At 42.3% G+C, this 21,847-nt stretch overlaps 1 protein-coding gene across 1 annotated transcript in view; it reads left to right on the top strand.

The window, feature by feature from the left end:
• The window catches only part of LOC112232200 (solute carrier family 66 member 2-like), a 102,157-nt gene that overhangs the window by 6,858 nt on the left and 73,452 nt on the right, over positions 1–21,847 (top strand). The window contains exon 3 of the mRNA XM_042323118.1: positions 16,500–16,716. Coding sequence (XP_042179052.1) covers positions 16,500–16,716 — 217 coding nt within the window. The remainder of the gene's footprint in view (positions 1–16,499; positions 16,717–21,847) is intronic.

Here is a 21,847-nt window from a genome sequence, read left to right as displayed (position 1 = left end):
CTGTATTGCTCTATACTGCTGTTAAAGCCAGTGTTGGCCTTGGCTAAGCTACAGTGACAACTCTTTTGAACAATGTGTTGTATGTTAACCTCACCCATCCTAAGCTTTTTATTTGCTTAATTGTTAGTGCATAAGTTGTGTCTCTGTCCTGGTGTAGCATTAAATAAGAGCTTCCCTTCCAACCTCAAGAATAGAGAAATCAATGTGCACCAATGATGGTGCCTTGTATCTGCTAGAGTAGTTCAACAGCACATATCACACCTCATTACAAATACTTCTGCAACACACAAATGTGGGTGAAGGTCATGTATAATTGTTTAATAATTGAGTCTCATGTATAGTATGTTGTTCTAATGAAACAACAGAGGCCTCTACTGGTCATAACTGGACCCTGTCTGTTCATATCTCTTTATCATACACTACCTGTGTTGAAAGTGAAGGGAATGGACTAATGTGTTGTTGACCCAGAGGTAGACTTTCTTGTTTAGTGATGTGACAGTGTACAGAGAGTACCTATGCCAGGTGCCTTAGTAGAGTGGTCTGTGTGTGTTTTTTTTGGGTGGGTTTCATTGTGCTGAGTCAGTGTAGGGTCTCTACTGCAATGTGGGATGTGACTACCAGTCTGTCTGCCGCTCAGGCAGCGTTATCTGCAGCGTACAGCATTGCAGCGAGGCAAATCAGGTGTGACCGCTCTCAGCACAGACAGAGTTTATTACTCCCCTGCATTTACATATAGATGTGTACACTTTAATTGAAGCCTAGATAACAGACATCCAATTAACAAGTCAAATTAAGCTAGGCAGGTGTATATGAGTGAGTAGAGTACAGTTGGTGACATAAGCTAAATTTACACAGTAGCCAACACTTCAGTTTTCCTTAGTTTAGCTGAAGTTAGTTTTGCTGAAGTTAACTAAATTGATATGTTTTGTGTTTGTCCATGTCTCTGATTTTGTGCTTGTTTTAGAATCATCCCCATGGGAAAGTTTGCATAAGCTCTGTCTGGTTAAGTGTTGGCCCTCTTAAACAAGAAGAGTGCTCAGTCCTTTTCTAGGAAAGGTTGAGTCAGACTACTGACAGTGGCTACTCCCACGGGGTCATATGAATTATTAAAATTCCAAGAAATACAGCAGATACCCGGCAGACTGACCTGTGAGTTAGAGAGTGGAAAAAGTGTGCCTGTGTCTGCTTTGTTTGCAGTATATTGTATGAATTTGCGGGGATGTTTTTAATGGACATTATTGTGGCACCCTTAAAAATGTCAAATTGACATTGTGCAGAGTAGAATTCCAAATTATGGTGGCTCCTGTTCCCACTACACATTGACAGTTGCTGCACTGTGGGCCTGTATGAATACCATTGGTTATTTGTAGATAGATGTATATATTCATGAGTTCATCTTTAACCTAAGTGCTCTGGTTCTGTCCATCTTCCCCCCTGGTGACATCAGTGTAAGATGAGAAAAGATGACCTATTCCACCAACACCATTGAACACTAGTTCTCTCATCACTCCAACAGTAGTGTCAATCCAGAGCAGACAGACAGAGGGTCTATATGTGTTGTGCTTTCTCCCAGACTATTGATAGGCTACACGGCTAGAGATGATCTCCCTGTTAACAACAGTATATCTCAATCCCCTCTTAGCAGCCATGTTTGTCTTTCCACCACTGTCCCATTAATTTCCCCCTGCCTTCCCTCTTGTCTCCAGTCTTTTGTCTCCCCCCTCTGTCATTCCCTCTCTCTCCATCCTGTGAGTGAGAGGATGACAAGTTAATGGTGTGGCAGACAGACGGTTGCTGATGATGGCTCCCGAAAGGCATATTCCTCTACCATCTGAAACAGTGAATGAGGCAAAGCATGGCTGACATTAGTTTACCCAGGGTCAGTGTTGAGCCAAACTTCACGGTCTATCAAAGAATGTAGAATATAATGTGGTGTTCAGAGGCCAAGACTGCCAAACAACAGGTTCTGATCGGTTCTTGAAGTATTTTCTAGTGCTTCCCTGGTCTGTTCTGATCCTAGTGTATGTCTACAGGCTGAACCCTCACCTCTCTGGCTGCCTCATTAAAGTAATCTCATCACACATCACACACAGGGAGCCCCTGGACACCTGCCGAGACCTATCCTGCAGCACCACGTTGCTCTCTCCTCTCCGTTCCCCTGCTCTCCACTCTTCTGCTCCCTTCCTCCCCTCCTCTCACTCTTATTTTCCACAGATCTGAGACTGGAAATAGACACATCTCCATCTTGAAGACAGAGAGAAATACATACACACACACACACACACACACACACACACACACACACACACACACACACACACACACACACACACACACACACACACACACACACACACACACAAACACACAGTGTCAGGCTCCTTGCACTATGAACTGCTTCTCTCACCCTATGGACCCATTAAAGACAACACCAGCACCCATCAAAAGCTAATTAAAATATCTCCCCTATTTCATTAGATTGCACATAAAAACCCGTGCAGTGTTATTCTGTGCTGTTGCACAGCTGTGATATGTCCGACAAAAGAGCTGTGACACAGTGAAGGGGTGTGTGTGCGCACATTTGTGTGTGTGCATGTGTGTGACTGTTTTTGTGTGTTTGTTGTTGAGTGTACTCTTAGCCTCCAGAGTTCTGGTTGTGACGCAAACATGGGCTGCAGATTTTGTTGTTTGTTCCCAGGGCTCTCCCAAAGGCAGGCTCCAGTCTCCTCTACCTTGTCTCACACTGTTCTCATAGCCCCAAACCCTGCCTTCCAAACACAGCACCAGTTTATGTCACACCAAGGGAAACCAGCTCTGGTTTAGTGTAAAGCCAGTCTTCCATTAAAAAGTGTGCTGCTGCTCTAACCTTGGGGCTGATTCCCCGTTGGCGCTGATACCCCTCATTGATTGTGTAGTAGTCTGGTGCCTCCAGCACTTTGACTCTGACAAGATCTTATTAATTAGCTACATTGGCAATAATGATCCAACGCATACAGTCTCTCTTTCTCTCTCTCAATGCATCAATTGGCTGAACTCTGACCCCTGTGTTGCCAGGGAGCCAAGTAAAGCCCCCCCCCCAGCCAAACCCTCCCCTAACCCAGACGATGCTGGGCCAATTGTGCATCACCCTATGGGACTCGCAGTCACGGCCAGTTGTGACACAGCCTGGGATCGAACCCGGGTCTGTAGTGACGCATCTCACACTGCGATGCAGTGCCTTGTACCGCTGCGCCTCTTGGGAGGCTCCATTTCAGTGGGCTTAAAGAGAGATTCAGACAGCAAGGCTGACAAGGTTGAGGAAGTTACTTAGGATTTGCCTTGCTACAAAGGGGAATAGTAAAAAGGACAGGGCCATGATACCCTCCACATTCACCAGAATACACTGATGCCACTGTCCTCAATATGCAGGGACGCAACTTTCACTGGGGACAGGAGGGACATGTCCTCCCCACATTCTGAAATTGTGTGTTTGTCCCCCAGTTTTATCATTCAAATGTGATACAAAACAAGGCAACGGTGTGCTTTAGGTACATGCGGACACCTCCGAGCGGTCGGGTAGGCTATTTGGAGTGTTTATCCGACTGGACAAAAAAAAAAAATCTATCAATAGGGGAGGCCAAACCACTGTGACCCCCACTGTCCCACACCGGGCTCTCTGGTAGGAAGATAGATGCACTGGGCATCTTTGTTTCCTTTTTATTTATTTTATTGTTCATTTTAGACTGACTTTGAAGTAGGTTCAAAGTAGTTGGCATATACTGTTGTCCCTCTCCTTGTCTAATGTAATGTCTATTATACTTCATTTCTGTCCTATCCTGTCATTGTTCTCTCCTTTAATCTTTCATTTTTCACTCATTCCCCAACCCTCTCTATCCCTCCCTCCCTCCCTCTCTCCCAAATCCACTAGCCATTTAGCATTGCTACTGCAGTATAATTTGAGACATAAATGAGTTAGTCAGTTAGTTAGTTGGTCCTAAATGGATCCCAGTCAGGTGTGTCGATTGGCATTGTGTAGAGTAGAGCCTGGAGACTGGCATCATCAGCATGCTGCTGTGGGGGAAACCCTGCTGTAGTGCATGTGTTACTCTGCACTTGACCCCATGCCACTCTTTCTCTCTCCCTCTCTCTGGCTTGCATGGTTGGTTCTTATGTAACTTTTATCAGAGCTGCTTTGTTTTATTTATTCAATCTCTCTGTGTCTCTCTTTCACACACTATCATTATCCTGTCCTGCAGTCTTAATCCCGCTGTGTGACTTGCATTTAGCTCAGAGAACTAGAGATAAAACTCAGCCCTTTATTGGCTCTGTCCTTGTCTTGTCCTGATTCTACCTATATTAAAGGAATATTCCACAGCAAAACTATCTTTCGGTATTGTTTCATTAGTCCATTGTTAACATAGTCTCACAATATTTTGCATGTCAACAATCAAGTTTTTTAGATATACAGTGCATTCGAAAAGTATTCAGACCCCTTGACCTTTTCCATATTTTGTTACGTTACAGCCTAATTCTAAAATTGATTAAATAGTTTTTTCCCCTCATCAATCTAACTGAAGTATCACATTTACATAAGTATTCAGACCCTTTACTTAGTACTTTGTTGAAGCACCTTTGGCAGCGATTACAGCCTTGAGTCTTCTTGGGATTGACGCTACAAGCTTGGCACACCTGTATTTGGGGAGTTTCTCCCATTTTTCTCTGCATATCCTCTCAAACTCTGTCAGGTTGGATGGAGAGCGTTGCTGCACAGCTATTATTTGGTCTCTCCAGAGATAATCGATCAGGTTCAAGTCTGGGATCTGGCGGGTCCACTCAAGGACATTCAGAGACTTGTCCCAAAGCCACTCCTGCATTGTCTTGGCTGTGTGCTTAGGGTTGTTGTCCTGTTGGAAGGTAAACCTTCACCCCAGTCTGAGGTCCTGAGTGCTCTGGAGCAGGTTTTCATCAAGGATTTCTCTGTACTTTGCTCAGTTCATCTTTCCCTCTATCCTGAATAGTGTCCCAGTCCCTGCCACTGAAAAACATCCCCACAACATGATGCTGCCACCACCATGCTTCACCGTAGGGATCGTGCCAGGTTACCTCCAAACGTGACGCTTGGCATTCAGTCCAAAGAGTTCAATCTTGGTTTCATCAGGCCAGATAATCTTGTTTCTCATGGTCTGAGAGTCCTTTAGGTGACGTTTGGTAAACTCCATGCGGGCTATCATGTGCCTTTTACTGAGGAGTGGCTTCCATCTGGGGACTCTACCATAAAGGCCTAATTGGTGGAGTGCTGCAGATATGGTTGTCCTTCTGGAAGGTTCTCACATCTTCATAGAGGAACTCTAGAGCTTTCTCAGAGTGACCTTCGGGGTCTTGGTCCCCTACATGACCAAGGAAGCCCTTCTCCCTGGATTGCTCAGTTTGGCCGTGCAGCCAAACTCTAGGAAGAGTCTTGGTGGTTCCAGACTTCATCCATTTAAGAATGATTGAGGCCACTGTGTTCTAGGGAACCTTCAATGCTGCAGAAACATTTTGGCATCCTTCCCCAGAAACATCTCAAGGATGATCAATGGATACAGACTCAATTTTGAGTCTTGTAGCAAAGGGTCTGAATACTTACATAAATAAGGTATTATTTATTCTTTTTTTCTTTTCTTTTTTTATGAGCTAAAATTGATTAAAGCCTGTTTTCACTTTGTCATTATGGGGTATTGTGTGTAGATTGCTGAGGAAATCGTTTTCTTTAATCCATTTTAGAATAAGGCTGTAACGTAACAAAATGTGGAAAAGGTCAAAGGGTCTGAATACTTTCGAAAGGCGCAGCTGTCCACATTTTTGTCCTCAAATTAAACTGGTATATTTTTCTATTTATGCCAATCCTTTTCAGACAATTTGTATATTTTAATATATGGCAAACAAACAAGTTGCCTCCCTTCCTCCTCTTCCACTTGCCTCCTGCATTGTCTGTGGTAATGCTGCAATCAGTTGGTTGTAACATTGAATTGAGCAGACATTCCCATATGTTTTCGATAGCTACATATGTGACATAACTACATTCTCTATTCATAAAATAATTAATACATACAGTACCAGTCAAAAGTTTGGACACACCTACTCATTCAAGGGTCTTTCTTTATTTGGACTATTCTACATTATACAATAATAGTGAAGACATCAAAACCATGAAATAACACATATGTAATAATGTAGTAACCAAAACGTGTTAAACAAATCTAAATATATTTAATATTTGAGATTCTTCAAAGTAGCCGCCCTTTGCTTTGATGATAGCTTTACACACTCTTTGCATTCTCTCAACCAGCTTCACCTGGAATGCTTTTCCAACAGTCTTGAAGGAGTTCCCACATATGCTGAGTACTTGTTGGCTGCTTTTTCATCATTCTGCAGTCCAACTCATCCCAAACCATATTAATTGGGTTGAGGTTGGGTGATTGTGGAGGCCAGTTCATCTAATGCATCACTCCATCACTCTCCATCTTGGTCAAATAGCCCTTACACAGCCTAGATGTGTGTTAGGTCATTGTCCTGTTGAAAAACAAATGATAGTCCCACTAAGCGGAAATCAGATGGAATGGCGTATCGCTGCAGAATGCTGTGGTAGCCATGCAGTTTAAGTGTGCCTTGAATTCTAAATAAATCACTGACAGTGTCACCAGAAAAGCACCCCTGCACCATCACACCTCCTCCTCCATGCTTCACGGTGGGAACCACACATTCTGAGATCTTCCATTAACCTACTCTGCATCTCACAAAGACATGGCGGTCCTAGACAAAAATCTCCCAATTTGGACTCCACCGGTCTAATGTCCATTGCTTGTGTTTCTTGGTCCTTGCAAGTCTGTTCTTCTTATTGGTGTCCTTTAGTAGTGGTTTCTTTGCAGCAATTCACACAGTCTCTGAACAGTTGATATTGAGATGTGTCTGTTACTTGAACTCTGTGAAGCATTTATTTGGGCTGCAATCTGAAGTGCAGTTAACTCTAATAAACATATCCTCTGCAGCAGAGGTAACTTCTTCCTTTCCTGTGGCAGTCCTCATGAGAGCCAATTTAATCATAGCCCTTGATGGTTTTTGAGACTGCACTTGAAGAAACTTACAAAGATCTTGACATTTTCCAGATTGACTGACCTTCATGTCTTAAAGTAATGATGGACTGTCATTTCTCTTTGTCCCCACTCGGTGCTCCCGAGGGACGCAGCAATCTAAGGCACTGCATCTCAGTGCTATATGAATCACTACAGACCCTGGTTAGATTCCAGGCTGTATCACAACCGGCCTTGATTGGAAGTCCCATAGGGTGGTGCACAATTGGCCCAGAGTTGTCCGGGTTATGGTTTGGCCGGGGTAGGCTGTCATTATAAATTTTAAAAAAATCTTAACTGACTTGCCTAGTTAAATAAAATACTTTTTAAAAAATACAATTATTTTAGCTGTTCTTTCCATAATACGGACTTGGTCTTTTACCAAATAGGGCGATCTTCTGTATACCACCCCTACCTTGTCACAACACAACTGACTGGCTCAAACGCATTAAAGAAAGAAATTCAACAAATTTGCTTTTAACAAGGCACACCTGTTAATTGAAATGCATTCCAGGTGACTACATCATGAAGCTGGTTGAGAGAATGTCAAGAGTGTGCAAAGCTGTCATCAAGGCAAAGGGTGGCTACTTTGAATAATCTCAAATATAAAATATAATTTGATTTGTTTAACACTTTTTTGATAACTACATGATTCCAAATGTGTTATTTCATAGTTTTGATGTCTTCACTATTATTCTACAATGTAGAGAATAGTCCAAATAAAGAAAAACCCTTGAATTGGTAGGTGTTTCCAAACCTTTGACTGGTACTGTATAATACCACTGTTTTTTTTAATCAATCAATATATTTGAGATTAACTATATTATTTGTTGTAATATTTATTCTCTCTTTTCTGGAGTATAACATTTTATTTTTAACCAGCTTTGTATGGCTTGTTGAAGAAAGGGCCATACTTTAAACAAAGTAGAATTTTCCATTAGTCAGAAATTATAAATTGTAATCTGTATAAAGGGAAAAGCCCATTTTTTAACAAAGGATGAGCCTTTCTTAGTAATCTACTTAGTACTCTACTGCTTTAATATTTAAAGCATTAAACCATATTCATTATATAACAGGCACTTTTAATTTTGTCTTAGTCTGTTTTTGCGTTCCAAATAAAGTCAAATATTTTTTGCTCATGTGATTTAAAAAATGAGTTGTCTGGAGTAGGCAGTACTATTAGTAAGTAGACTGTGATAGGACCAAAGAGTTAATCAATGTGATTTTTCCATTTATAGACAAGTACTTACCTCTCTATTGTTGCAGAATCGTATCTATTTTTGCAAACTTTCAATTGAAATTGGTTGTGGTAAGTTAATTTATATTTTCTACTTCACCATCCGCCCATTTTATTGGTGAACTACAAGGTAGTTTAAACATTGTGTCTTTTCCAATAAGTAATATGATATACTTATACATAATTGGGTTTTAGTCCAGAGAGGATAGAAAAGTGATCAAGATCTTCAATGAGACTGTGAAGGGATCTGGATTGCAGATTTAAGAAAACACTTGAGTACATGGCTTACATTGACATCCCTGGATTTCTAGCCCTTTGATGTTCTTGTTGGATCTGATTTTAATAGCTAGCATTTCGAGATGGCCAGAATAGATAGATATGGAGACAACGGACAGCCATGTTTTACTCTTCTTAATAGCTCAATACTTTCTGAGAAGTAATTATTATTTACTATTTTACACCTGGGGTTAATATACATAACTTTAAACCATTGTATAAGAGATTAATCTAAATTAAATCAATGGCAGAATTGTGGCAGACTGTCTTATGACAAATAAAACTATTCTGCTAGTTGGGGAACCCTGTCTTAGATTATTATGGAAAGTACCATGAAAAGGCTTACTCAACATGACCTGCTTTAGTGAGCATTCAGGGATGTGATTGCCTTGGTTTGTGCTGCCTTTGAAATAATCTTCCAGGATAAACTAGCGTGATACTACTATGCATCGGAATATTATAATGGTACGTACAGTATATGCAAATCAGTCCTCTTATCATTTATTTGAATGGATATTCATTAAACACAGAGGTAGGGGTTGATGAAAGGTCAACCTATAAGACAGAACACTGCACCAGAGCCACAAGACAATAGAATAGTACTGTAGTCATCTACTATATATAGCTAAATGCAAATATGGACATGCCTGAATGGCTAAATGACTTAGAAAGTATATTTTATTTCAATTTAATTTGTGAACTTAGAGCTGCCTCATTGAATATGAACTTAATGACATAGCTATATCGGCACAGTCTTTGTCCTTGTTCAAAATATTGAGGGGTACAGTACATTTTCTTTCTAGTGTAGAGTTTGAATGGATTCACTTTCAGACCCACATTATTGCTCCCTGATCAGCAGTCATGTCCCGGTCAGTCTGTCTGGTACCCAGTCAGTCTCATATGCTGTAATACATCTGTAATCGAAACCCATTATCAAGTTCATTTTAAATTTGACTTGATAAATTACAAATCCTACTTCTTGACCTGGGGCAAGATTTTAATGACACTTTTGCTCTGCTGTGTTCCTATGTAAACTGTGACATGACAGAGAGGTGAAGCTTGAAGGTTTAACATGTGTCCATGCTTATGTGTGTGCATGTGCATGTTTTCTTTCCATGTGAGTATGTGCACTTACATGCCTACTTGTGCAATATGAGAAAGGACAGTGGTCCAGTGTTTCTTAATGAGAGGCCAATCAACCCACTATTTCTGAAGCTCTTGCATTATTCAAATGAAACCCACTGCTGACTGAGGGAGTACAGAAACCAGGCCCTCTGTGTCTGCTGCCTTCATTAAAATGTGTACACAAACCTCCTCCTGCCCGGCCAGATGCCCTCTCACACAGCCAGCTCTCTACCCATAGGCCATGCCACCTGGGCATAGGTGCCATGTTGCTAGACTGCTAGTGGTGAGTTACTGTAAGAGTCCCCTCACCAGTCAGTCTGAGTGATGTTGAGTAAAATATGTGCAGACCACACTGATCGTATGTAGGCCTAGCCAACTTCCTGTTTTTCTATTAGTTTGTCAGGCAGGTCTGATTTAATGGTTTATTATTCTGGATTCAACCTAGCTTGTGTTATATGTTCCCTTTGAACAATCAATACTCATGGGTGTACTGTTAGCTGAAAGGGCAGCATCTCTGTGCCCATGGTTGACCTGTCCCAGAGTTATTGGCTCAGCTGACAGACAGAGACAGGATGGCTGGTTTGGCCATGGTGACCCTGCAGGTGAAGGGACAATGGGTCTAGTTGTCCTCGGGTCAATTTGGAACGGGTCGCTATATTAAAAAAATTTATTTATATATATATCGGGTCCAGATGGAAAATCCCAAGGCCATCATGTTAAATCAAGATTTTTTTAAATCGGTAAATGTATCATTGTCCAATAAAGATCTATAGGCTACATTGAGGTTTTTCTTTCATTATTGACGTTAGTGTGTAAGCCTAAGCTTTAGCTGTAAGCGTGCCAAATTCACGGCAATTGCCAAATGCTTTTGGGAACTTAGGCAGAAAAATGTAACATCGATCCACTCAGGCAAAAAGGACAATGTCAGAGTGGGTTTAAAGGTGAAAATAAAGAGAAGGGAGGGCCAGAACAGTAGCCTAATGTTTGAGAGAGATGTTATGTGTGATGACTGTGAGGCACTGAACAAATTCTACAGTCACAAGACTTCAAATATGGCATGTGAAGGGAACTGTACTGTTCGGATGGGTTAAATGGAATAGTAACTGAAATGAGAACACTGACTGTAGGTCTATAACCTCTCACATAGCTTACATAATATTAACTCCTACAGAATTAAGCAGTTCTTGCAGTAAAATTATATCCCCCGAATGTACATTTTGACTTGGGAATAGGAGTGGAGGACTGTCTGTAAAGGTGCTGTCTTTATCAAATAAAATAACATGTTATTAGTCACAATTGCCGAAAACAACAGGTGTAGATCGTACAGTGAAATGATCTTACATGCTTAAAATCTTACAGTGAAATGTTTACTTACGAGTCCCTAACCAAAAATGCAGTAAAAAAAAATATGGATAAGAATAAGAAGTAAAAGTAACAAGTAATTAAAGAGCAGGAGTAAAATAACAATAGCGAGACCATATACAGAGGGGTGCCGGTTAGTTGAGGTAATATGTACATGTAGATAGAGTTATTAAGGTGACTATGCATAGATGATAACAACAGAGAGTAGAAGTGGTGTAAAATAGGGGGGGGGGTGCAATGCAAATAGTCTGGGTAGGTGTTCAGGAGTCTTTTGGCTTGGGGGTAGAAGCTGTTTAGAAGCGTCTTGGACCTAGACTTGGCACTCCGGTACCGCTTGCCATGCGGTAGCAGAGAGAACAGCCTATGACTAGGGTGGCTGGAGTCTTTGACAATTTTTCAGCCTGACACCTCCTGGTATAGAGGTCCTGGATGGCAGGAAGCTCTACCCTCTGTAGTGCCTTGCGGTCGGAGGCCGAGCAGTTGCCATACCAGGCAGTGATGCAACCAGTGATGCAACCAGTCAGGATGCTCTTGATGGTGCAGCTGTAGAACCTTTTGAGGATCTGAGGACCCATGCCAAATCTTTTCAGTCTCCTGAGCGGGAATAAGTTTTGTTGTGCCCTCTTCATGACTGTTTTGGTGTGCTTGGACCATGTTAGTTTGTTGGTGATGAGGACACCAAGGAACTTGAAGCTCTCAACCTGCTCCACTGCAGCCCTGTCTTTGAAAATGGGGGCGTGCTCGGCCCTCTTTTTCCTGTAGTCCACAATCATCTCCTTTGTTGTTGTCGTGGCACCACATGGCCAGGTCTCTGACCTCCTCCCTATAAGCTGTCTCGTTGTTGTCGGTGATCAGGCCTACCTCTCTTGTGTCATCCGCAAACTTAATGATGGTGTTGGAGTCTTGCCTGGCCGTGCAGTCATGAGTGAACAGGGAGTACAGGAGGGGACTGAGCACGCAGCCCTGAGGGGCCCCCGTGTTGAGGATCAGCGTGGCGGATGTGTTGTGACCTACCCTTACCGCCTGGGGGACAGCCCGTCAGGAAGTTCAGGATCCAGTTGCAGAGGGAGGTGTTTAGTCCCAGGGTCCTTAGCTTATTGATGAGCTTTGAGGGAACTATGGTGTTTAATGCTGAGTTGTAGTCAATGAATAGCATTCTCACGTAGGTGTTCCTTTTGTCCAGGTGGGAAAGGGCGGTGTGGTGCAATAGAGATTGTGTCCTCTGTGGATCTGTTGGGGCGGTATGCAAATTGAGGGGGTCTAGGGTTTCTTGGATAATGGTGTTGATGTGAGCCATGGCCAGCCTTTCAAAGAACTTCATGGCTACAGACGTAAGTGCTACAGTTCGGTAGTCATTTAGGCAGGTTACCTTAGTGTTCTTGAGCACAGGGACTATGTTGGTCTGCTTGAAACATGTTGGTATTACAGACTCAGACAGGGAGAGGTTGAAGAGGTCAGTGAAGACACTTGCCAGTAGTCAGCGCATGCTCGCAGTACCTGTCCTGGTAATCCTTCTGGCCCTGCGGCCTTGACCTGTTGACCTGTTTAAAGGTCTTGTTCACATCTGCTGCGGAGAGCGTGATCACACAGTCTTCTGGTACAGCTGGTGCTCTCATGCATGTTTCATTTTTATTTGCCTCAAAGCGAGTTTAGCTCATATGGTAGGCTCGTGTCACTGGGCAGCTCTTGGCTGTGCTTCCCTTTGTAGTGTGTAATGGTTTGCAAGCCCTGCCACATCCAATGAGCGTCAGAGCCGGTGTAGTACCATTTGATCTTTGTCCTGTATTGATGCTTTGCCTGTTTGATGGTTCGTCGCAGGGCATAGCGGGATTTCTTGTCAGCTTCCGGGTTAGAGTCACGCTCCTTGAAAGCGGAAGCTCTAGCCATTAGCTCAGTGCAGATGTTGCCTGTAATCCATGGCTTCTGGTTGGGGTGTGCACATGCATTTACTGTGGGGACGAAGTCATCAATGCACTTATTGATGAAGCCAATGACTGATGTGGTGTACTCCTCAATGCCATCGGAGGAATCCCGGAACATATTCCAGTCTGTGCTAGCAAAACAGTCCTGTAGATTAGCATCTGCTTCATCTGACCACTTTTTTATTGATCGAGTCACTGGTGCTTCCTGCTTTAGTTTTTGCTTGTAGGCAGGAATCATGTGGATAGAATTATTGTCAGATCTGCCAAATGGAGTGTGAGCTTTGTATGCATCTTTGTGTGTGGAGTAAAGGTGGTCCTGAGTTTTTTCCCTCTGGTTGCACATTAAACATACTGATAGAAATTTGGTAAAACGGATTTCATTTTCCCTGCATTAAAGTCCCCGGCTACTCGGAGAGCCACCTCTGGGTGAGTGTTTTCTTGTTTGCGTATAGCGGAATACAGCTCATTCCATGCAGCCTCAGTCTGTGGTGGTATGTAAATAGCTACGTAAAATACAGATGAAAACTCTAGGTAGATAGTGTGGTCTACCTGATCATGAGATACTCTACCTCAGGTGAGCAATAGCTCGAGACTTCCTTAGATATCGTGCACCAACTGTTATTTACAAAAATACATATTCTGCCGCCCCTTGTCTTACCATATGCCGCTGTTCTATCCTGCCGGTACAGAGTATAACCAGCCAGCTGTATGTTAATAGTGTCATCGTTCAGCCATGACTCCATGAAGCATAAGATATTACAGTTTTGAATGTCCCGTTGGTAGTTTAATCTTCCGCGTAGGTCATATATTGTATTTTCCATAGATTGCACATTTGCTAGCAGAATGGAAGGAAGTGGGGGTTTATTTGATCACCTACGAATTCTCAGAAGGCAGCCTTCCCTTTGGCCCCTTTTTCTTCGCCTTCTCTTCACGCAAATCATGGATATCTGGGCCTGTTCCCGGGAGAGCAGTATATCATTCACGTTGGGGTTGTCAGACTTGTTAAAGAAAAAAAAGGATTCTATCAGTCCGTGGTGAGTAATCACAGTCCTGATGTCCAGAAGTTATTTTTGGTCATATGAGACGGTAGCAGCAACATTATGTTCAAAATCAATTTTAAAAAATACGTTAGAAAAAACTAAATTGGTTGGGGACATGTAAAACATCACCCTTCTTCTCCGGCACCATCCTAGTTACCCATCCCCAGGTGGTTGGGGATGGGTTGCTACCAATTGCGGGTGGGTGCGGGTGAACAAACAGCTGACCTGCACATCACTACTGCTCTGCTCTCCAGACTGACTAAGGTAAGCACAACACTGAAAGGAATCTCACTGGTAAGGCCAGCCTGCCTCAGATGGTACAGCATCCTGGCAGCGAGAGCAAAAGAGAAGGATGACAAGGGAGGGAGAGAGGGGCAGAGATGAGAGAGGGGTAGATTTACGGATTTGTTTCTTTTGGATGTGATGCAGACCCATTGGTTATGTTTCTTCATTATGTTTTACTTAACAATTTGAGGTAGGTGTTTTTATGATTGTGCAAATAAAACTACCAGGCTTTATTAAAAGGAGAGGGTGAGTGGATGGAGAGAAGGAGGGGTGAATAGAGAGAGGGAACTACAATATACTGTATTTGGACAAAACAGACCACAGTTTGGAAAACAGGTCAAGCTTTAGGAGTGCCAGTAGTACTGCTGCTCTCAGCAGCGTTGCCTGCCTTATTTAAAGGAGAGAAGAGCTTTCATGTTCCTGACAAATGGCAGAGCTTGCCCCTGCAGCTACCAGCACACTAGAATAAGGGGGTGGGGGGGTAAAATCAATCTGACTTTATTCACAGGTGAAAAATGAAGTCCTCAGAGGATTCTTTGAATAAGGCCTCTCTGCCAGGCCCTGTTCAGAAGCTATCAGTGTCAGCGTCTGACTCTACAGGCATTATTCATGTGCTGAGACAGCCTGGGCACCGCACCGGCCCTCACTACAAGGACGGACGCGACTCTGTGTGTGTGTGCGGGAGTGTTTCAGCGCTCGTGCCTGTTTCCTGTCCCCCTCAGATCCTATCTCCTGTTCTATCTCTGTATTGGATCTGTAGGAGGTGTCCCATGATAAGGATATTAATCATGCATTCTTCTCGCTATGAGACGTCTCACTCTGCCTCTCCCACAATTTTGTGAGCCCAGCGGTGGTGTGTAAGGAGCTGTGTTCCCGACGGGGGTGTACCATCTTCATCACGGTTCCCCTGACAGGTGTTGCCAAGTGTTCTTTGCAGAATCTCAGAACGCAGAACCTATTGACAATACGCGGAACACGGCCACTTCCTACATGGAACATCACAGTCCAGTCGGTTCACTTACACATGGCTCTTATTTAGCTATCAATTTCATTCAGCTGATGTCAGCTCGTTCAATTCCCCCTCTCTGGTAATTTCAAAGGAATACGAGGCCATTCATCATGTGGCATTACTGTCTTGTGAGGAGCTGACTGGTCCTATACCTACCACTACCATACCGAGAACCTCTGGCACTCAATATGCATGGTTGTGTCTGGATTTTAGGTATCACACTCAGCTAGACCCTTATCTCAGCTTGTGACCCCCAGGGCTCTCTTTAGTACTCAGGGTTGGGTTAAATGCATTAAAGACACATTTCAGTTGAATGCATTCAGTTGTACAACTGACTAGATATTTCCCTTTCTATTTCTGATTTCTCTTAGCTTTGACGTCACGCTGCCTTCCTCCTTTCTCCTTTTAGGTTTTTATATCCATATATCCATTAGACTCTAATGCGATGAACAATGGCAATAAAAGCCAGTGAAGCAGATCTGGAACTGTATATTTACATGCCTCTCTGTGAACGGTTTGTCTCTTCTCCTGAATTCTGCTACTATATACAGCAGGCCTACCCTATTGGACTGCCAGTGCAAACATGGAAAATAATGGATGGAAGTTGAAATAGTCTTAAAATATCTGAATAATTAATATTTGTTAGTGAGAGAGGAGCTCTGTCTGACCACATTTTATTTTAGCTGCCACATTGCATCTCTCTTTCTCATTGGTCAGAGTGTAGGCTTAGTCTCTGGGGCTAAATTTTACTTCACTCTGTACTTTTAATCTAATTTTTTATTTTTTACAAATCTGGTTGACTGAGTTATTAGAATAGCTCTATGTACTGTAGCTCTGTATTGGTGCTATGTGGTGGAATGGGCTCAGTGATGACGGTTGCAGGATCCAGAGCCAGATATTATGTAAATGTGAAAAGCTTTTAAAAAAAGTCTCTCTAATGTTTCATTCACTTACCTGCACTCTATTGATTTATGTGCTGTGTTCAATGAATGTCTGCATTTTCTAATGAAGGAATCTCTCTCCACATCTTTCCCTCTCATCTATCTCCCTCTTTCTCTCCTGTCTTTCCTTCCTCCACCCCCTCACCTTTCCTCCCCATCTCTCTCCTTCTCTCTCTCATTCTTTCTCCCTCTCTCCCTCCCTCCCCCCTCTCAGATCTGGACCTGCGCTACTTCTGGAGCTGGAATGCGTTTGAGGACTACCTGCTGTTCTGCTTTGCCTTCACGGTGCTGTGTGCCTTCCTCACCCTGCTCCTGCTGGACTCTGTGCTGTTTGTGGAGGGCCTAGGCTCCCTGGCTATGCTGTTCGATGCCATCCTGGGGGTGCCACAGCTGCAGCAGAACTTCAACAACCACTCCACCCGCGGCATGAGGTGAGTGAGTGGCCTGGCTGTAACACACTCCATGAACCCTGTGTGGTGTATATTGTAGGTATGTCAATAGGCTGTTGGTCGACAGAGTTTTTTTTCTTGAGCGGTCGCACATTTATTTAGATTTTTTTTAATGGCATACAAGACACCTGTCTGATTCACACCTGTCTGATTCGCGCCTTCTCAGTGGACTAATCATTGCGGAGGCCGCTGGGATGGCACAGTCCATCACTCTAAGACATTGTACATTGTATAGTATATGATTTAGGGCTGTCCGTTGGCCGACCGAAAGTAATCTGTTCTTTCAACCAATCGATTGGTAGAAATTTTTAAACTTGCATTTTTCCATATATAGACACACCCTATGTGTTATAATAAAAATCAATCAATCAATCAAATATGCATTGAGCTTGTCTGATGCTTTAAGCGCAATGTTTGATGAAATAAGACCCAAATTACTCAAGAGGGAGCCAGAGATCAAGATAACCAGAAGAAAAGAGAACCTAACCTGTCCCGACCATCCTCCTCCCACGCCTACTGGCTTTCGAAAATTTTGCAGTTACTCTCATGAAGTTGCCGGTAATAGGCTGCATGAGGAGTGCCGATTTATCTTACAAATTCTACCAATCTGCGTGCCAGTTAGGGTTTTCAAATGCACATTTTCGTGGAACAGATTCATTTCATTTATAATAATGTCTTCGTATCTCAAAATCATTGTCATGTGGTTAATCAAAATTCTATCCAAATCTAAATGGTACAAACCTAAAAAGTTACTTCTATTGCTATTGCCAACTATGTAAAAATTGCCTATAAAGCCAACAAATGAAAACATTGCAATCTGCAGGTAGAAAATATCCTGACACATTGGCCTGTCTGCAACACACTTGAAACATTGTATCAACTATTAACTTGGGTCTTTACAGAAGCTCCTTGCAACATTGTATAACATATTCTGGGCCCTCAGAGTTTCCTGTGCCAGTGAGCTCGGGACAGACACCGCTGTAGACTATTTGCTCTAGGGATAAGAAGTATTTGGGTAGGCCTATTTTATGATGTTTCCACTGGGTCAGAGTATGACATTTTTTCCTTTCAAGCTGAGTGGATATCGAAAGGGAGAGAGCTGGAAAGATTTTTCTAATACATTGAGGAGCTATTGTTATTCTCAATGGATGTAGAAACAGACTTCATTTTCTTGCTGTATCAGGTGAAGAAAACATTACTTTGAGAAGCTCCACAGCTCATTAGTCGTGGTGCATTAAGCCAATCAGACATACTATCGTATCCCCAAATGGACACATATATACATACATTTCTGCACAGGTCCGGTAGCCTATAGGCCTACTTCTATGTGTAATCAGTTGTGCATCCTTACTCAACATTGACAGGAGGGCTCCAAACAAAAGACGGTGACGAAATTGACAAAATGCTTAAATGGAATGAAATGAATCAAAACTGGTTTCTCACAAGTGTAGCATAGGTTGTGTGCTCTGCAAACAACGTGTCTACTCCAACAATCAGAACGGTAAAAGACTGGAATAATAATATATTAAATGCGTTTAAACTAGAACCGCCTGGCCTTTTAGAATATAAGTACCAGCTAGAGAAAGTTGCTGGGCTTCCCCTTTAGCATATGCTAAGACGTGCAAACAAACAAAAATAACAACAGAGATAGATAGAGTCAAGGATATGTTTTGTATAATTCTACAAAGTCCTAGAAAAAACGCAGGCCTGTAGCCTATTTTCATTTCCCTTACAATAAAAACATTACAGTGTAATCCATTTGATCAACTTTATTTGTAGATTTGATTAGTAACAGAGTTATAGTAAAGTCCAGTTACAGCTTCTTTTAACAAATTAGAAACAAAAAATATGAGAATAATAATATAACCAGCCAGGTGTACAGGTGAAAGTATTTGCTGTATTCCTAAACAAAAGCACCAGTCATGAACAATTCTAAACAATTAATTGCATAAAGAAATATTTGTGGAAATATTCATGATAAGATTTTTAAAAACAGTGATTTGTTGGTTGTATCAAACACTGTATTGTGCTATTATTTCCGTGCCTTTACACATTAATCAATCGCGTCTTCTCTTTATGCTTCGGGTCCACAAACAAATTGGTGGCACTGCACAGTTTTCATGTGTTCGTTGTTGGAATGAGACCAAGGTGCAGAGTGGTAGGCGTACCTTTTCCTTTAATTTAAAATGTTCCACAACCTGAAGTGGACAAAAATGGATGGGAAGTCATTGGCATCGGACAAACCATATACACATTGGCCAATACCACCCAATTCGGCGTTGATTCGTGCAAAGTTTATTGCAACTGCCATATGGCGATTGCCTATTGTAACACTTTAAAAATTCAACAGGTGGCGAATTCGCTCCACCATGGTTTTTCATATTGGAAAATGGCACCCAAGTCAACATCCAAAAGCAAAATTTTGAAAAAATGATTTTTTGTCAAAAACTTATCACCCCTTAAAAAAGTGCTTTCTGGACCGTTTTTCGAAATTCTTTCGATTTTTTTGTCAATTACACATGTGTAAGAACTGTATGAATATACTTTTGTCCAATTTTATCATCATATTTTTTTTTTTTTTTTTTTTTTTTACATGGGCATAAGTAATATGTTTTGTCCATTTTCAATATGATTTCATAGGAAGTCAAAAGTCAAAAGTCAAAAATGTCAAAATTTTGTAAAAACTTCACACACCCTTAAAAAGTGCTTTCTGGACCGTTTTTGTAATTTTGTGTCAATTACACACGTATAAGAACTGTATCAACATACTTTAGTTGTATTCTACCATATGAAATTTGACATGCTCAAAAATGCAAAATTGACTGGCCTGATGAACACAGGATGGCCGAGCAGTGATAGTTGTTCCTTTCCATCACTCGTTGTGTTGATTTCATCATGTCCATTTGGTGATGTCTTTTCACATACAATCATATTGCAAGTGCACGTGCATTTGCAATATGGTTCAATGGGCATTTACCATATGAAATTTGACATGCTCAAAAATCCTGCAGAAATGCAAAATTGACTGGCCAGATGAACTCGGGATGGCCTGGCAGTGATAGTCCATTTTGCTCCTTTCCATCGCTCGTTGTGTTGACTTCATCCTGTCCATTTTGTGATGTCTTTTCACATACAATCATATTGCAAGTGCACGTGCATTTGCAATATGGTTCAATGGGCATTTACCATATGAAATTTGACATGCTCAAAAATGCAAAATTGACTGGCCTGATGAACACAGGATGGCCGAGCAGTGATAGTTGTTCCTTTCCATCACTCGTTGTGTTGATTTCATCATGTCCATTTGGTGGTGTTTTTTCACTATAGAATCATATTGCAAATGCACGTGCGTTGTTGTGCAACTGGTAACCCAAAAATAAAAATATGGTTGTAAATGCATTTACCGGGACTCCTATTGTCCATGCCCGCTATGGGAGTACCCTACTACGACCCTCTATCCATGGGGGCCCGCCCTGAGTGCTTTATGGACTGTTTAAAATAGGCACCTGGTAACCCAAAAATAAAAATATGGTTGTAAAATGCAAGCGAGCTACGGTCAAGCGGGATATCTCGTTGAACTCGGCACGGCCTAGGGATTATGGTAATGCCATTGCCTGCTCTCTGTGTCTTTAAGCACCGCACTTTGTCACTCCATCCTTGCTGTGTGTGTGTATGAGAGCTTTTCTTTGACATCTCCTGGGGGAAATGACTGATTTACAGTTTAGGAGGGTTACCTAGTCACACATATGAAAGTTTTGGAGAGATGTGACTTTTCTAACCCTTCAAAACAGACAGTGTGACCCAATTAAAGGCACTTCCGGTTGGCACAGGAAGCTATAAGTCAACACATGTCTTGACTGACATAGAAACCTACAGAATCCTGAGTTTTAAGTCTTTAAGTTAAGAATTGACCTATCTACGATCTACACAGTGTTGAATGGGGTCATTTTCACCTTTGAAGGTGATGTACATCAAAACACCTTTTGGGTCAATTTAACCACTTCCGTTTGCTCCAGGAAGCTTAGAATCGACACAGGTAGACCTCATAGTGGTCTGATGGACTGTTACTGAAGACAGGTTCATAAGGCATTCATAACCCACATAGGCTTCAGGTTGAATTTAGGAGTGCAGGCAATGTATTCCTATGGGGAGAGAAGTCAATGCAAACTTTTTGATGTAAACACCTTCTTTTAACTGTTAAGGGTTAATGCCACAGGGTCAAGGTTAGGCTTGCACGGATCGGGAGGACCTTAGGAACGTACCTGAGGTCGAATTGTGCTTCTCACCCTAACGGTTCTCTCACTGCCACCCAAAATCAAATGACATTGTGGGGCAGGCTTCATTTTGGGCCTTCTTTTTTTCAAGGTCGCTGCACTCAGAACGAGCTACGGTCAAGCGGGGCGTCTCGTTGAACTCGGCACAGTCTGGAGACTATGGTGATGCCATTTTTTGTGTTGATTTCAGAATGCCATTTTGGTGATGGTCCCTCTCCGTTTAAACACATTGCAAATGTACAAAAGTCAACTAGCAAGTCAGTGTCCATCAGTCAATTAGATGTCATTATGACACCAAACTGATATCAATTAACACCAAACCCACTTTTTCCTACTCATTTAGAAGCCAACTATCACATATGTCAGAGCAGGCCCATAATTCACAGCGCCTTCGGTTTAAAACATAATAAAAACGTAAAACACATAGTTACGTTCTAGCTGCGGGTCCAGGTCGGACATTATGTGAAGGCCTATGTGGGCGACCCCGAATCCCGAGTTTCGGCTCGATAGGTCCTTCGGTGCCCGAGTAAAACCCTAATTGGTGCTGAAAATCCACTTTTTCCATGCCTTGCTACGGGGTCCTTGAATGAGCTATCGGACAGAAACGTTGGGGTCTGTCTCTATGGGCCGAGCCGGTTTCAATGCACCTAGCCTTGCGTCTCTGAGACTTTTCTAAATGTCGTCATTTTCGTAATGGTCAAAATGAATTGAAATCATTGCAAATGTACGAGGCTGTTTCTCGGTCCGAGAACCTTCTAGAGCCACCTAACTCACCACGCACCATCGACCTGAGGTCTAGAACAGGTTTCTAAAGTTTCGGAACTCTAGGTCTGACGGTT

The sequence above is a fragment of the Oncorhynchus tshawytscha genome, linkage group LG06, assembly GCF_018296145.1.
Source record: "Oncorhynchus tshawytscha isolate Ot180627B linkage group LG06, Otsh_v2.0, whole genome shotgun sequence".
Taxonomy (NCBI): domain Eukaryota; kingdom Metazoa; phylum Chordata; class Actinopteri; order Salmoniformes; family Salmonidae; genus Oncorhynchus; species Oncorhynchus tshawytscha.
Note: the sequence above shows the minus strand (reverse complement) of the source record. Positions and strands in the feature narration are given on the sequence as shown.